This window comes from Charadrius vociferus, unplaced genomic scaffold, assembly GCF_000708025.1.
Source record: "Charadrius vociferus isolate BGI_N301 unplaced genomic scaffold, ASM70802v2 scaffold561, whole genome shotgun sequence".
Taxonomy (NCBI): domain Eukaryota; kingdom Metazoa; phylum Chordata; class Aves; order Charadriiformes; family Charadriidae; genus Charadrius; species Charadrius vociferus.
Window position 1 is genome coordinate 526068 of NW_009646848.1, and position 17092 is coordinate 543159.

At 40.2% G+C, this 17092-nt stretch overlaps 2 protein-coding genes across 2 annotated transcripts in view; both read right to left on the bottom strand.

The window, feature by feature from the left end:
• The window catches only part of ITFG2 (integrin alpha FG-GAP repeat containing 2), a 13405-nt gene extending 12932 nt beyond the window's left edge, over nt 1-473 (bottom strand). The window contains exon 1 of the mRNA XM_009894132.1: nt 393-473. Within this exon, the coding sequence (XP_009892434.1) occupies nt 393-473 (81 nt within the window). The remainder of the gene's footprint in view (nt 1-392) is intronic.
• A 476-nt stretch (nt 474-949) lies between these two features.
• FKBP4 (FK506 binding protein 4, 59kDa) lies at nt 950-14054 on the bottom strand. Its single transcript, XM_009894108.1, has 9 exons — nt 13916-14054; nt 12492-12634; nt 7997-8117; nt 7312-7468; nt 5890-5980; nt 5465-5548; nt 4530-4715; nt 3789-4028; nt 950-2046 (listed from the first exon to the last, which is right to left on the bottom strand). Exons 1-9 carry the CDS (start codon nt 14022-14024, stop codon nt 1948-1950), a joined length of 1230 nt encoding a protein of 409 aa, XP_009892410.1. The 5' UTR covers nt 14025-14054; the 3' UTR covers nt 950-1947.
• Nucleotides 14055-17092: the final 3038 nt, after the last annotated feature.

Here is a 17092-nt window from a genome sequence, read left to right on the forward strand (position 1 = left end):
TTGGTAACTTCAGCTGACAGACATTCTTCACACCTTGTTGTAAGCTGTCTGTAACGTTCCCCTTAGAGGTAATCATGCTTTCATACAAGGTGAAACAGTTTTCACACACGCAGGGCTGATACTATTGAGAGGCAGAACTCAGAAAAAGCCCCTGCATTACCAGGCACCGCTAAGATTTTGCTAAGCAAACCAAATCAGCATTTCCTTAAATGCGATGACCTACCAAGCACTTATCCTGCCTTTTCCCCTATCCATCCCCAACCGCGCTGAAGCTTAGGGCATGGCTATGCCACGCCGAGAGCAGCGCACTTCACAGCTCCCTAAGCTAGCTCCAACCCAAGCAGGTTTTGTCCTGGGCCTGGGGACAGGGCAGCATGTCAAGCAGGCCTTACCACTTTGGTGACAGTTACACAGCTGCCAGGCCCAAGGTGGCACTCCACCAGGGGCAGGTACTGGCCCCTAAACAACCCCATGAGTAACTGCTTTTACAGTGCTTCTGTCTCAGCAAAAGAGACCAGGAATTCAAACTAAGATTTCGGATGTCATTCATGTTAAACCAGGGATACTCTGCAATATACACACAACTCCAGTCCCCTGCCATGCCATGGAAAGATGCCTTTCTCACAGCAAAAAACGCTTTTTTGTATTTGAAAGAAGATTATGTACCTTCCTCCTGCAGAGCAGGCAAAGTGTCCCTGCTGCTATAGGGTCTCAAAACAGGACGGTGGAGATGCTGGGTTTAGCACTACATAACAGGATAAACAGAGGTGGTGAGTTTGAGTACTGTGTTCCATGCCTGCAGACAAACAGAACACCCATCCCAACAAAACAGCCACACAAAATCCAAAAGCACACCCGACCCCAAACAAGACACACAACATACTGCAGAAAGAAGCAGAATATCGAGCAATATCTTTCTTGTGAGATGGGGATAAGCAAACATTGGAAGCAGTCAGAAGTTTGTAGTCCATTAGGAATTAGAAGTATTTGTAACGTGTTAAACCATTATCACATTTCCTCTTCAAAGCCAGTCACTTTCAGGTATAAATAAATGGGTTTTCTTCTGGTCCAGTTTTACAATGTGGAGGGCGAAGAGGAAGGTAGCAGTATAAACAGAAAATAAGCTCTATGCATCGGTTACAGACTTGCTTTTTGTACAATTTTCAGCAACATATTTTTTCCTTTTCCAAATATATAAGTAAATACTGTATTGATTATGGTGGGAATTTTCTATGGCAATGAATGAACAACGTAGAAAAATAATCAGATACTGTGGCTACTGTACAGCTATGTTCATGAAAAAATGCCGAACTACCAAACAACAGTAAATTCTCTTCATTCTGTGCAAATTCCAATAAAAACCCACGAAAAGTCCTGTTTTCTTGAGTTTAATTGGAGCTTTATTACTTAGCTGTGACTTCACAGTCTTCACCTTCAGCAATTTGCAAAGAGGAGGCATACAAGAAAGGTTACAACACTTAATGGAAGGGACTCCCTACTGAACAGGGGGAAAGGGGGCAGTGCCAAGGCAGAAGAACTGGGAGCGCCAATTTGTTCTCGAGTCTCATGTGAGGACTCCTGGAAAAGGCTGATTACTTGAAAGAAATCAAGGAAATAAATTTAGGAAGCAGAACCTGGTATTAACGTGAGCTGGAACCAGAAGAGAGACAAACATCAATGGCAAAATGCAAATAAACCAAGCAGAGTAAATCCAGACAGAACCCAAACAGTAACAGAGGCTGAATGAATAAATAAAGTCCCTAGGATTAAACCAGATTTATGCTGCCACTCAGCTTCTTCAACAGACGTACAAAGCTGTAACTGACTGCGGCATGGTGGCTTCAGCCTCTGCTCCCCTGAAGCCACTGTCCAACCAGGTAGAAAAATAAAGGTCTAAATTCACTGGAAATTCTTTCATTTACAAAACTAATGGAATAGGGTTTGTTTTTATGCTTCTGTGTCAACTTCCGATTTATCTCCAACTCCATTCTGCTCATCTTTCATTTCTTCATCTTCAGCGTGGCTGGTTTGAAGAGTAGCAGCTGACTAAATAGAAAGACAAAGAAAATATATTCCTCTGTTATGCAAAATTGCTAGCATTTGCAAACAATACCACAAACATTTTTTGATTCTTATCACTAGGATACCTGGTCTCCCTGCAAGACTGAATTAAGATATTAGGACCCTCAGCCAAAAGCAACCAAGTCTTCTTTGCATTTTTTCCTGCATCTAAGAAACTTCTATGCAGTTTAGAGGAGGCTGATAAGTAATACTGGTGTTAGATGGTTACAATTCATAACATGGCACGCATATGCTTGCCACATACTTCAAGGAAGTGTTCTCCCACAAACTAAAATTCATTTAGGAAGCTTCTGCATGGAACTGCTTTCGTCCTGCTTTAATTTCAATGTGATTCAATTTCAGCAATTCCTGTAACCCTGCTCCCACCCCCAACTTCTATGAGGCACACTTGGACCCAAGATACAAAGAAATATCTTTGCTGGATAACTAGTTTCATGAAGAGTGACTTCAACTCGACAACAGTCACTTGGATGTCCTCTGTAAAAGCTTAGTTGGAAGAAAAACCTAACCTGGTAATGTGGCTGCTCTAAAAACCCTCTCCTTGCTGTATCTTCCAGTCCACATAATAAGGTGTGGAAGGCAGAGTGTCATGTGGTAATGGCCAAAAGTCAGTTTTTCCAGTAGGACATATATAACCAGCACATCCTGACCTTGCAATAATTTTAAAACACAGTAAAGGGAGGTAGAAATGTCTTGCCCTGCTCATCTCAGAAGACAGTGCAATGAAATTGGTATTCCACATGCTAGCCTAGCACCCTGAACCATCTGTTTTATTATGAGGTTAGATGAGAACCAGACAGTAACAAACAAGAACATAAGCACTGTTGGAGGAAGGGAACAGGAGGGGGAAAAAGGGCCAGAATCCTTAAACTAAAATGTGACATCAGCTTAGCTGCAACAAGAAACCACAGCCAAAGAACATCCAGGCACCAAAGGTCAACCTTTCATCCTTAGAAGTGTTCTGTGAAGCACATGAGAGCAAAGTCTCCTATCCACAGAAAATCTGTTAGCTAGCAATCTGGGGCTTAAGATAAGGTGATAAACATCCTGCCCTTAAAAAAAAAAAAAAAAAAAAAACACCCCAACAACAAAAAAAAAAACCCACCACACTTTACATATGTGAACTATTGGAATTAATGAACAGAACTACTGATGCAAGAGTGGCTGTTGAACTTCGACAGACCTTAAGATACACAGATGTCAGGAATTTCAGAACTCTAGTCCACGCTGCATTCTTAGCAAATCAGAAGACATTTGGTAAACAAACCCTCTCCTCCAGAACTCCTGGTCCTCAGCACCATCTGTACGATGGATATAAGGTCTCAGTAGATGGGCCACCTTGGCACCAGGAGAGACTGTTCTTTAGATCAGTTCAAGGAGAACAGGCACTTTTTTCAGTTCTTGAACATTATCACATTTGCATCTCATCCCTTCAATTGCTTTCTGATTAACACTGGTCTGTTGCAAAATCAGTTGAAGTAAGCATTCTGTGCCATGCTTGATACTGCTGGTTGTCTTGTTCAAACAAGATGGCCTAATCATTTTGACTGTTGATTATTTCCAGTTTTTTACCCCAGAGGAAGCTACTTGAGTGTTCTCCTACTTAATTTATCTGAACTAAAATGTAAGCTGAATACCTGAAAACACTATTCCTTGTCTAACACACGACACCACCTCTTGTAGTCTTCTAGAGAAGTGTTACTTACTTTTATGTCTTTGTCTGCAAGCCTTTGGAACATGTTGGCATACATCTTTTTCTCTTTCTCATGCTGCTCTCGTATTTTTTGCTGACAAGTTACCAGTTGCACTTTTGCAGCTTTGTTACTTGGATAAATTTGTATCACTTTCTGGAAATCTCCCCGGGCCAATTCAAAGTCATTGACAGCCAAGTGAGCTTCTCCACGCCGGAAGAGGCCTTTTTCATTGTTGCTATCCAATTCAAGTGCCTGCATTAAAAAAAAACCAAAACAAAACCACATTCAAGAATAATTTTTCTTTTTTAAAAACAATATGCGGTCAGAATACCAGAGACTGCTAGAAACTGTACCTTCTGATCTAGATCTACGAGTCCTGTCAGAGCTTACTAATTAAGGTGAGTTGAATACAGTAGAAGTACAAAGATGACTGAATATAGTAGGCTATTTGACAAAGAATCGGCAAGTCCAAGATTTAGTCCTGGCTCTAATTCCAGCTCTTTGAAGGACCTTTGCCAACATGACTACCTTCACCATATTTTAGTGTTTCTAATTTCTAAATACTAAATATTCTCCATGAAGCAGCCAGTTAGTAAAAGACATTCAAAGGACAATAATTACAGAAATAACCTGTTCTGCCAGCTGCTAAGAAAGGCCAAGCACCATGTGGCCTGGTATCCCTTTATATTGTTAAAGCAAAAGATAAACTGTCAGATTGCTTGTGCAGCTTAAGAACAAATAAAGCCTTACTACCTTGTTGCAGTTCTCCAAAGCCTGGGAGTATTCCTTCAGCTTGAGATGGCACATAGCTAGATTAAGGTGGGCAGCAAGCCTCAAGCTTTTGGCTTTTGCATCCTCCTCATCAGAGAGTCCTGATTCATGCTCCAGCCATGACACAATCTTCTTATACTGTAATGCTGCCCGTTTGTATTTCCCCTCCTGTAAGTAAATAAGGCAATTCAATTACCACATAGCTCACCACAGTAACTTTTGTCTCCCTCTTGCCCCTCCTGCTTACCTTGAGCAACAGATCTAAAAAAAAAAAATAATATATAATTCAGACTAATCAGAAAGTAACTTCTATCATCAAAAATATACTACTTCTGAAAGCCATTTCTGCATAGGATCAGGAAATCTTTAGTAATACCTCCCGGTTTCCCCTCTAAAACTAGGGGTATAGGTCAGCATTGATACTTCACTCTGAACCCCCACCTTATATTCAACTTCTGATACAAAAGAAGGAACACGGGGCATTTTCAAAACAGCACAGCAATTGTTGTGTCATGAAGATAATGGGAAATTTGGCCTTTAGTTGGTTAAATTGTTTGAAACAGCTTCTCCACCCATCTATACCCAAATGAATGTTGTTCATTCACAGCACTATCCCACATCAGGAACTTAAACACTGTAAGCTTGCTACTATTCAACATATGCCTCAAAGTTATCTGTAGGTACAGCAAAGAGCTCTGACAGACAGAACTAACTCCCTGCAGAGTTAATTCTTTGGATATTCAAACCCTAAGGCTTTCTTTTTTTGTTTGTTTCAGACACCTTCCCCTCTAGTCCTCCCTGTAAAACATCAGAGAATACCATGAACACCATTCTGAAAGGACAGAAGTTGTAATCATCATTATCAGCTCATGACACAGACTAAGAAATGCTATTATTACTTGGGGACTGTACTTTACCTTGAAGTACTGAGTGCCTCTCTCCTTCACAATGCAGCTTTGTTCCAGCTTCTCATCTGTGTTCATTTCCCAAGACTCCTTAGCCTACCCAAACAGGAACAGTTCAAGTCAATGATACAGCTTCTGGGGAAACCAAGTGGCTATGTTGCTTCCCACTAACAGTACGGTAGAGATAGATTTGGCAAAGCAGAGTTCTGCACTGCTGCTGGAAACTGGGGTAGAGTAGGAGAGACACTGATGACAACAGACAGGGACACAGTAAGAACAACTTCAACCAGGAGCTCCCGGTGTGTTACTAACTCTGACAACAGTGGTTTCTCTATTTAAGATCAATGTTCAAGTATCCCATTGTCCTTGATTAAGCTGCACTTGCGCTTCTTCTCCCACCTCCCACTCTTCTTTGGGACTTCATCTCTCATTCCTACCTTTTCAAAACTTTTGAGTTTCACTTCATACTGTAGCTCTGCATCTGGAGGGATCTGAAATTTCTCCTTCCCAGCACTTCCAAAACCATAGCTGTAAGATTTTGGGGGGGGGGGGGGGGAGAACAAACAAACAAAAAAGAGTTCCAAAAATATCCAGACAGCCATATTTTCTACATAGGAAGCTGGACGCAAAAGCCCCAAGCAAATCTGGGATGCCTATACAGCATTATTACAAGACAAAGGCTTGAAGAATTCTGGGTACTATTCTAAAATTAGCAAGCACAAGGTAGGAGAAAGCTGAAGAAACCTGGGGTTAATTTCATTAATCTCTAGGTTACCAGTTCCTATTATTTTTAAAAAGTTTATGTTAAGGAAAAGGAAGTTACCTCTCCATCAAGGAAAAAAAATACTTTCAAGTTATACACATCTTGCTTTATGTTCATGGTCTGAGACTGGATGCTTCCTTCAGAGCACATGTATTTTAGTACTATTCTCAGAAAAGCAATGACAACAATAAATGCAGAGATTAAGTGAACAGCTGTACACTTCACATACTGCTAATCAACACAGTAACAGTAAATGCCTATAGAAAGGCTGCGCTGCAACTCCAGTAAGAAGCTGCGTATTAGTAGGAAAACCTACAAGATCAGATTGCTTTGCCTTCTTCTCCCATCAGGTTCAGTTCCAGCTTAAAGAAACTGAAAAAGTGAAATGAATTAAAGTTTGATGGAAACTATCAGTGCAAACTCCACTTGTTTCAGATGTGTTCTCACTGTAAAGAGAAAATTCTGCTTATATCCAAGACTGTTTAAAGTTACAGCATTGGGCAGTCATATGTCTCAGTTAGCTGTTCTTAGTCTCAGGGTGTTCTTATAATGGTCCACAGTTTGGCTATAACTATGCCTTCTATCTTGCAGAAATCTTGAAGGTCTTTTACCAAAAGGCTTTCAGAATACCACTGAACATTTTCTACTGACAAAGGATTCCTGGTACTCTTTACTAAGCACATCGCCTAGCTATCTGGTCACACTGGGCTGCTCAGAAGGCTCATCAGCTCCTTTACTATTCTGAGGCTGTTTTTTAGGTATCTTTACATGCACTGCTGTGCAGTAAGATCTGTTTCATTAAGAGAGACCACAAAAATGTAAATTAAAGACAGCAACAATAGAACAATTTTTTTTTAATATTTACTGAGATTAACACTATAGAGATGTAAGTAAACCTATTTTGGAGTGCTACTACTTCACAACCTAGTGGCAAACTGATCTTAGCTTTATACTTCTCATACATCGAACTTTTGGGGCTGATCAAATTTTTACTGCAGCACTGAAAAAAGCTGAAAGGCATTGTAAAAACCCACTTAATTCTTGCCAGTTGCTTAGGCTACGTCTTTCAAGTATCAAAAGATCAGAAACAGCATACCTGGGTTTGAGATAGAACACAGATTCCTCCGATTTCTCCATTTTTTGAATTGCTTTCTCCAGACCATGAGGAAGATCATAGTTGTCACCTTCTCCAATCTCAAACCGCAATTCTCGCCTGTCAAAAACACGATCTCCATACCGGCCTTCAAACTGGACTGGTAACAAAAAACAGAACCACCAAAAGAAAAATCAGAAGACATCCATATATGGCAAGATGCAGGTAGCACAGGTAATACAGGGAGCGCCAAAGCCTCCCCCTAAACAATCTTTCCTCTTTTAACAGCTACCTATGCATGGTGGCTAAAGGCAGCAAATAGAACTTCTGCCGCTAAACTTAATTAACCCTTTTTTTTTTTTGTTCATTTCTTTTTTCCACTCCAAGAAGTGCCAGAAATACTTCTGCTCTTGTTCCTCAGCAAATGGAAACACTTTATTAGGCTCATCTATCTTTTTTGATCAGATAAGCACTTTATCAGATTCAGTATCTCTGGAGAACACAGTCACTGCTGGAAAACAAACCTTGCTCGAAATAGGAGAATGAAAGCTTACTCTAGGGTAAGTTACCCAGTAAAGGAAAGAGAAGACACGTATTCTTCTCTCTCAGGGCAAGGAGTTGTAGATTGGGAAAAAGGTTCTGTCCTCCCACACAGCAAACCCATTTACTATTTGTGTAACATACTTACTCTCCACAAGCGCACCCTCATTGGGCTTGGAGTAGCCTTCCCCTTTTTTACGGATTCTTCGGATGATGCCACCATCTTCATCATCAGTGAGGTCCTCCCCCTTGAACTCAAAAAGTTCTATCTATGGAGGGAAGAAAAGCCTTGCATTTATTCTAATCACATCAATTCAGTAACTCACAGAATTTGCTCTCCGGAGATATTTGAAACTATAGCTGTTTAGGAAGCCATTATCCTAGTTAATATCCTACTAATATCCTAGTATGGTAACAGATAGTTAAGGCTATGAAGATTCTGTATCCAGTAGATACTGAATGGAAACCTACTGAAGAGTTTAAGATTATATTCAGGCCTTTACAGCTGTTTTCTCCGGCAATCTTAGTCTCTCAATACTACAAATTAGATCCTTTAATTGAAAGGACTGTGAACCTGGCTTCTGAAAATAGCTTATATGAGGCGTAATGCTTAGGGACTACTGCAAAAAAAGATTCTATTGGTTTCTTTTACAGTATTTTTGCTAGTGTCTGCAGGCAGAATTATGGGTAATAGTTTGGGGGCTTGAGGTTTTGTTTGTTTTTTCAATATGAGGGAAAAAGCCTTTTGAACACATTAAGTCAGGAAGAATTTGCTCTCAGCTGCCACTCTGCAGTGCTACCACACAGATCAGCTGTCACAGCCTCTTACTCTAAGGGCAAGTAGATCACCAGTAGCATCACTGCATCCAAGGGCCAGGGAGGTTTGTAAGAAATACAAGGACAAAAGGAGCAGGAAAATTAAATATAAACATGCAATCATTAAGTCCCAATTACACCCTTACTTCCATCTATGGTCAAATTCAGATCAACTTTAAAGTGCTTGGATTAGAGCCGAAGACTGATTCCAAATGCTTGTCCTGCAATATTAAAACAAATTCAAGAATATTTTTTTCAGGCTTCAGCTATTCCCTACCTGTTTCTTCATCCTTCTACTCTTGTGCCACAGGACAAAAGTTTTAAATTTTCTGTGTCATTCTCCCTTTCATGCCTGAACAGAGTTAGTGTTCTCTTTTTACTTGTTACGTTTTCCCTTCTGGTCTTGCCTTATCATTGTATATTGTGGGATCATTTCAGAAAAAAAATATTTCCAGAACAATGATAAAACAACAAAACCATGATCTGGCCCACCTTTTATCTAAACTTGTTGCTGCAACAAACTGTTTAGAATTTAAGAGCTGGTGTTAATGTAGGATGTAACGATCCAGCCTGAACCTTCACATGCCCTCACAAATCTCTAATGCAAATCACAGTTTGAAGTGGGACTACCTTGACAAGATGGAAAAATAGTCTAGTCACAAAACAAATTTGTTGTTGCTGCTATGAAATTAAGAAAAAAATCTTTTTGCTATCCTGTTTGAGTAAAACATTAGTAAAAACAGTACAGAAGAGCAAGTCATTCTAATCAGCATTGTTTAGACTAAGTACCTTTTTTAAAAAAAACTTTGGGGCTAATGCTGTGCAGGTTCATGACACTGGACTTAACGTTACCAAGAATGCAAGAGGATGCAAGAGGAATTGAATATTCACCAGCACAAAGAGTACTTCCACTTTTTGATGGATACCCACTAACAATATTCTGGTCTTTCTCTTCAGTCTGCCTGAAACAAGCTAAGTCACTCCAGAACATTCCACTGATGACCATACAGGTTCCGCCCCCCATTCCTTTTTTTTTTGGTTTTACCTGAACAACAGTATTCTATGGAAGAATCTACCTATTTATATTGCTCAGCAAAAGCAATCATGAGGAAGAGAAAAAAAAATAACAAAACCCAAACCTTAAGACACCCATTATTTCAGGTCGTAAACAAATGCTGATGTGGTGGTGACAAGATCTTTTAACGGGTCCTTTTCAAGGCAACTCATACAAAAATTTGGTACGGTGATGGTACTTGCAAAGGAACCATGCTGACATTGTTTTAAATAATAAAAAAGAAACCTAAGAGCAGGACTAAATAAAGTGGAAACTTAGAGAGTTTTTAAGTGCCTGAGAGTCACACTAGTCAGAAATCACTCCTACATAATAAAACTTCGGAAAACTTTCTGGACCTAATTTTCACCCCGGCCCCCAATTCAGGACACACACGGCACTGCTTATTTATTGTAGACAGTCATCTGCAGGCCATTTTGTTAGGGAAGCACAAAACCATCATAGGCAGCTTCAATGCTTTTCTTTCTTTCTTCCTTTTCACCTCTAACATTAGTGCGCAGGCAGGCATTAGGGGATATAAATGGTGATGAATGAAACAATACTTTTATCTAAACAGTACCTACAAGATGGGAGAGCTCAGATCAGCATCATTAAGAAAAAACTAATGGGAGGTAAAGCATCTGGATGACTGTATCAGATAGACTCAGTAGTACTCTGATGAAACAAATCCCATCTTGCAGTTAGTGCTTTTATTTATCAAAAGCTTAGGTATCAACTCTTGTTGCAGGACAACGATGTAGCATCCTGTACACTAGTGCTAAGCATTCTTAAGAATGCTTTATTATGCTGCCAAGGTAGAAGGTCTTCAGCTTTGAGACACCATGTAGGGTCAGTAAAAAGCAGAGAAGCTGATCATCTGTAATAGTTGCTGCACTGAAATTGTTTGGTTTTCCTTTCCCTCAACCAAAATGAAGTGAGCAGAAAAAGGTGGAGGGGTAGGGAAAAAACCACAGTAGACTTTGCATTTGAATCATCAGGTCAGAACACAGTAAATACGTATTAAGTGTTCTTGTCTCCCCTCCAATTCTGCCTTAGTACCACCTGCATTTGTGCAAAGCATACAGCATTCCAGCATGTGTAGTCTGATCCAATATAAATCAGCCATGAGGATCTTCAGATTTATATGTAAAAAAAAAAAAAAAATGCTGTTTAAGAACAGCTTTACAAGATACTATTTTTCAACAGCCAACTGCAGAAATAATGGCATTGATTTTGGTGGACTCAAAATGAGTAAGTTCTCATCCCTTAGTGGCCTGGCATACTACCTACTAGCAGTATTTTTTAATCCTTCTGCACAAAATACATCCTTAATGCTATTACTCACAAGTTCATCGAAAAAATGAATGCAAATACACTACCCAAATGTAATAAAAATACAATATCCAACTATGTTTCATTCACCCTTCTTAACAGATGCTCATTGTTTCCACTAAAATCTAATAGGCTTTCAGTCCCTACTCCATAAGCTATTTTTTCTTTTAGATAAAACATTCAATCTTAGAGCAATTATCAGTGGTTAAAAACTTTCTTTAGGTTCCCCAATGTAGGGGTCCCTTCCATTAAGTATTTTAGAATAAAGTAATTTTTAAAATCACACTGAAATAGAGTCTATCTGCCTTCTCTCAGGTGCACTTAATTTTAAAGTATTTCTTGGCAAATTGATCTGTTTTAACAATACAAAAAATATATCCAGTTTCTCAAAGCATGCTCCAGGAATAGCTTTATTATCATCCTCTGTGGAAAAATCAAACACAAGTCTCAGCATTCTGAGCAACCACTCTCACTACTGAAATAATACACAAGAGACAGCTGCTATTTCCACCCCCTTTTGGAAGGGGAGGAAGGGTAGGGGGAGATACCTTAAAGGTCACTAGGTAACAAATTCTGTCCTCTGCTACGGAGGTTAAGAAATACCCATGCTAATTGGCTCCATGCTTACCAAGACATGAGGAGGCCAACTGTCCATGTGAATTGTAAAACTAGTGTTACCCAGACACCAATCTCAAGACTGCTGAATCTGTCATGGGGACCGAGCATGTACAAATGACTTTCTATGATGGTAAGACTGACCAATGTACCCTGGATCCACAGACAGACTTTGGTAATCGACAGGCAACCTGAATCCGAACTGTTCTTATGGTGATTTAAGGCTTATTAAAATGCTTAGCCCTACAGAAAACAGTTCATAGTTGCAGGGCTTTTCAAACACACCTTATATTCTAGTACTTTATATGGGGTAATTATCTTTTTTCTCCCCCAAATAACTCATAAAAGACTGCATTAACATTGCAAAAATATATTAAAAAGTATGAAAAATGTATTACTGAGGACATTAATTACTCTTTCTGTTGTTGAAAACTTCATAATGTTTAATGTATCATTACTCAGTCTTATGAAGTGGAAAGAAGATTAAAGATTTCATTTTTTCACCTACTTCAGAGTCTGCCACTGAGACAGTCCTCCCTCCCCAACCTGCGCTCTCCTACAGTGAATCATTCCATAGCCATAAAAATAAAACTATGAATACTGGAAAACTTCTAAGTATTTTAAAGACTTCAAAATAAGGGAACCTGAGCCACTACAGATCAGTAGCAGCCAGACTAGAACGCCCACGCTACCCTCATTGACCATATTTTTCTCTTTAGAAAACCTAACATTCCAGTTTTGAAAGGATATTACATCACAGTTTTTACAGTGAAATATGATTTTTGTTTGTTTTTCAAGCATGCAGTTTTAATCACCACCTCTCACTTACCTCAAAAATCAGTGTAGCATTGGGAGGTATCTTTGGGGGGCTCCCAGCTGAGCCATAGGCATATTCCGGTTTACATGTAATCCGACAGATTTCGCCAACCTTCATAGTCGCCACAGCAATGTCCCATGCTTTGATCACCTCACCTATGCAAGTCAAATTTCAACCACATGATCGCTAGGCTTATATGAAAGACATGATCCGCTGTGAAACTTCACTTCATCATCACTTTTAGTATACAAAAACTAAGACAGAGCAGGAATTCTGAATTATTTGTGCTCACTCTGATTTATGTACACCGGTTTTAAGCCTAATCAAATTACAAAGTTACCCGGGGCTCCAAATTTCGTTTAATTTCTTCATTCTAGATGTAGTAATTCTTTCCTCCCCTTACTTCCTCGCCCATAGAGAATACAAGTCATCTGAACACAGACACGGGCTGAAGCGCTTGGCACAATCTCAAGTGCAAGGAAATAACAATAAACTCTCCGAAGAGGAAGGTCTTAGGGCAAGAGATTGCCTGCTCATATTTTGAAAACAATCCAACACAACAGCCTTTTCTCTCTGTACTTTATCAGTTGGCAAAGTGCAGCACGAGTGGTAACTAAAAGTTACATGCACTTGTAACAGAAAAGGGGAGGAAAGCAGGAAAAGTAGTACTCCTAAAGCCCAAAGTGAACAGAAGCTGGAACCTCAAGTAACAAAATCCTTTCTCTTACTCAAGCTCTCCTACTTGCTGCTCCTTTCAACTCAACCAAGCAGCCTATTAGTCTTGTAACTACAGATACACTTCGTATCATCTCAAGTTTCAGTACACTGCAGAATTTACCTCTCAAATAAAAAAGCAGCAGGTAAGGAGCTGCCAGGGAAAAACTCAGAATGAGTAATAAGATTTACTGAAACAAGGCTGTTTGGATTTTTGCATTCAAAAAATGAAGGCTTTTGATAATGAAGAGATACACTGCTTCAAGACTTGTATTTTGGGTTAATTCGGGAACTTAGGGAGAAAGGCAGAACGTTTCATCATGCTGCAGCTGACAGCTGCCCCAATGCACCCTGTCCCAGTATCTGGTCACAATTAAGTACTCCTGAATTTGAGTCTTCTGCCAAGAAAACAATCAACAAAACACACATTCTGGCCATTTAACTACCCTTTATCACTGTGCTTCCGGGCAACTTTCTCCCCTGGATTGCTTTGTCTGAGGCTCATGAATTCTTCAGCAAGACTCATCGAGGGGCTACACAGTTTTCTCATTCAAAAAAAAATAATTTCAAAGCCGTTCTGATTGCGCCATTCTGAGAGAATAAACCTTAAGCTCTGAAAACAAGTTTAAATAGCAACGTTACCATGCAAAGGAGCCACACATGCAAAGAAATCCTGTCTCAGTTATTACCAAAACAGATCAATACCAAATACAAGATGTTACCTTTCCCCAAGTCAAATGAAAATTTGTCTCTCCTGTCCAGACTGGAGTCAAATTTTGTACCATCAAGAAGCCATCCTGTGTAATGGACAGTCACTTTATCACCTATCATCGGAGATTCTGTCCCACTGCCTTCTCTCTTGACAACCTGAGAAAAATAGTAAGCAACATTAAGATTATAAAAACTAAGTCTGGTGATTGGACATCAATTCCATTTACTTAGATGCATGCATTATCATCTTCAGTAGGTAAAGGATTTGCAGGTTTACTTCAGTTATCTGGAAATGGATTGACTATTCTGTCTACAGATGAGCACTGTTGCAAATGCAGGAACCTCAGTATGGCTCTGCTGTGATATGAGAATTTATTGGCAACAGTTGGCACCAGCTTACAGATCTCTGCATTTATAGTTAGCAATGTCATTTACCTTTCCTCAACAAGATTTTAAATGTTCTTGAAACTTAATCAGGTAAAGCATTAGGCAGGGTTTTTGTTGGTTTTTTTTTTGCTTTATGCAAGTACTTTCGTCACCACCACTCTATCATTACTGCTGAGTTCAGTGTTCTAGGCAAAGCATTTAAACAAGAAAAAGAGCTGGTTCTTTTCATGCAAAGTCTATTCTAACATGTCATCCGAGATTCCTCGAGTTAAACCAGTCAGTTTAACAAAGGTTAACAGCATCTTGCCCCAAAACAGGTTACTTCTAGCAACCAACACAGTTAACACTTAGGAATTATTATATTGTATTAATTTTGTCTCCCCACAACTCTGACACAGATTGCCAGCAGCCCAATTTCACATACATCTGCAAGGATTTGATTTTCTTCTCAAGAGGTTCCCCAGCCGACCTAGCAAGACCAGTACCAACTACATCTAGACTATACAAAAAGCAAGACTGGTCAATCTCTCTGGTGTTCATCTGAAATGTATGTAAGAAAAGGGAATAATACTGACATATCTCATAGGGCAAGGATATGAAGCCTTGTCTGTAACGGAATTCCTGAAGTTCAAATTTTAGTTTTTTCCCCATACTGATTGAAACCATCTAGCTCTGAGTCAAAGTTCTGCATTGCTTTAGCTAGGCAAAAGGGAACCAATGGAGAACCCTATTTGCTTGCATCTATACAGACCTGGTAAACATAGTGTTCACACAAGACAAAACATTTCTTTAAGGGCAGTTATATGTAAGTATGGATTGATATCCCTCCTTTAAAGAAAAGCTATAAAAATGTCATGCTTCTATACCAATCCTGTTTTCCACTGAAGGAAGCAGACCTTTGGGAGCCTCCTTCCCAAATTCCAACTTCTTGCAACTAACCAGGGCCAATCTCCTACTTTGCCTCCCACCATCCCTGCAACTGACTATGGGACTGAGATACCAGCAGCTTCCACCCAAAGCTGTGTGCACAGCTTCTGGCAGACTTAACAAGCTCAAAGCACCTCAGCGGCACAACAGAAAAATAAATAAATAAATGCTACCTGCTCTGTTTCATAGGGAGAAAATGCTCAATGTGAAAAGGGACGCCTGACCTCACACAGCGCACCATCCCCTTTCCCTGCACCACCTTGTGCAGTTATTAGCCAGCAGTTATTAGCATTACAGAACTAATCTACTGATTTATCTCCTAAGGGAGGCAAAAATTCAAGCAACCACTCTGACAGAGGTAAGGGAACAGAGACATGAAAATAACGTGAACCTGGTAACCAACCTAAACTACATCATGCTTAGAGATATATATGCGTGTGTAACACATCATTTCAAATCAACCAACCTGAAGCCACTTTGAAATAGTAACTGCATTTAATGGAAATTTACTAAGCTTTCCCAAATGCCATATTCTTGTAGTGTCATACCAGGTTAATCAACATGAAAGTAATGAATATCTCATTTTCAGTATTTATACAATATTATTCTTTTGCATTTATTTGATTTTCAAGAGACTGAAGTTTCACTTTTTTCATATACTCAATATGGCAACCCTACTTTCCATAGAGATTACATTTCCCTTTCAGATGGAGAAACCAGCTTTTTCTGTTCATATTCTGATTGCAAATATTTCTATACTTAAATACTTACACTAGAAACAGTGCAAGCATATTCAGCAACACCAGGTAAAAACCTCTGGATACTATTTTGGTACAAAACCAATTAACAAATAAAATACCCCTTTCCTGGAATCAGTGCAATGATACCAGTACGAAATTAGTGTAGATTAGTTCAGAGTCAGACCCTTGATTTCAATGGGTATACTTTGCACTCCAGTAATTACTGGAAAAATAAAATCCATGAAGGCTGGACTTCACGACCTCTACAGTCTTTTCCTTTATCAATTCACAGTCTCCCCTTTTTCGAGGTTTTTCACTACCTCAGCTGTTTTGCCAGTATTTTCTCCCCCCTCCTTTAATAATAATAGTAAAAAAATCACCTGCACCTACATCATCAAAGGTGTGTAGTGCACGGAGTAGGCAGACACCCACTGCCTTTTACCATGCTCAGGGATCTGAGATGCAGGAGACCGGCAGGCAGCTTTCCTGGGCAGCCATGCAGATGAGAACCCTAACCTGATACTGCGCTACGTGCAAAAAATACAAACTCTCACCAAGGCTTATTAGCTGGAAACATGGGAAAGCAGTATACAGAAGCCAGCCACACATCTTCAGCCTGGTCCCTGATACCCTTCCTGAACTGGAGACAGTGCCTCTATGACAAACCCAGAATTTAAACCCAGAAGGCTCTAAAGGTTAAAACCAGAATTTTGTCTTTGCTGTGGCGCCGCTTTTCTTCTCCCAAACACCGCATCTCTGAAATTTCACTGTGATTAAAACACGCTTCTGGCGGTTGTTAAAAGTTCTGAAGGCAGACTGAAGAAGTTTCTAGAGATGTGGAAATAGGAGGAAATCTGACGGAAGAAGTTAGTGCAACTCCCCCTCATGGTATAAATTCTGCCACCCTTATCAACCGGCTTCCCGGCACAAAGGGAAGACCCCAGGCTGCCGCCCTGCTCCACGACGCGGCACAAACCCCCACCGCAGCCAGCTCCACCGCCGGCCTCACCTGCGGCCCCTTCGCAGCCCCCCCACCCCCCCTCCCCCGAAGCCGAACCCAGGGGCAGCCGACATCAGGCCCACGCGTGCAGCGCCCCACCGCGGGGCCCACAGGAGGCCCGTACCGAGACGGGG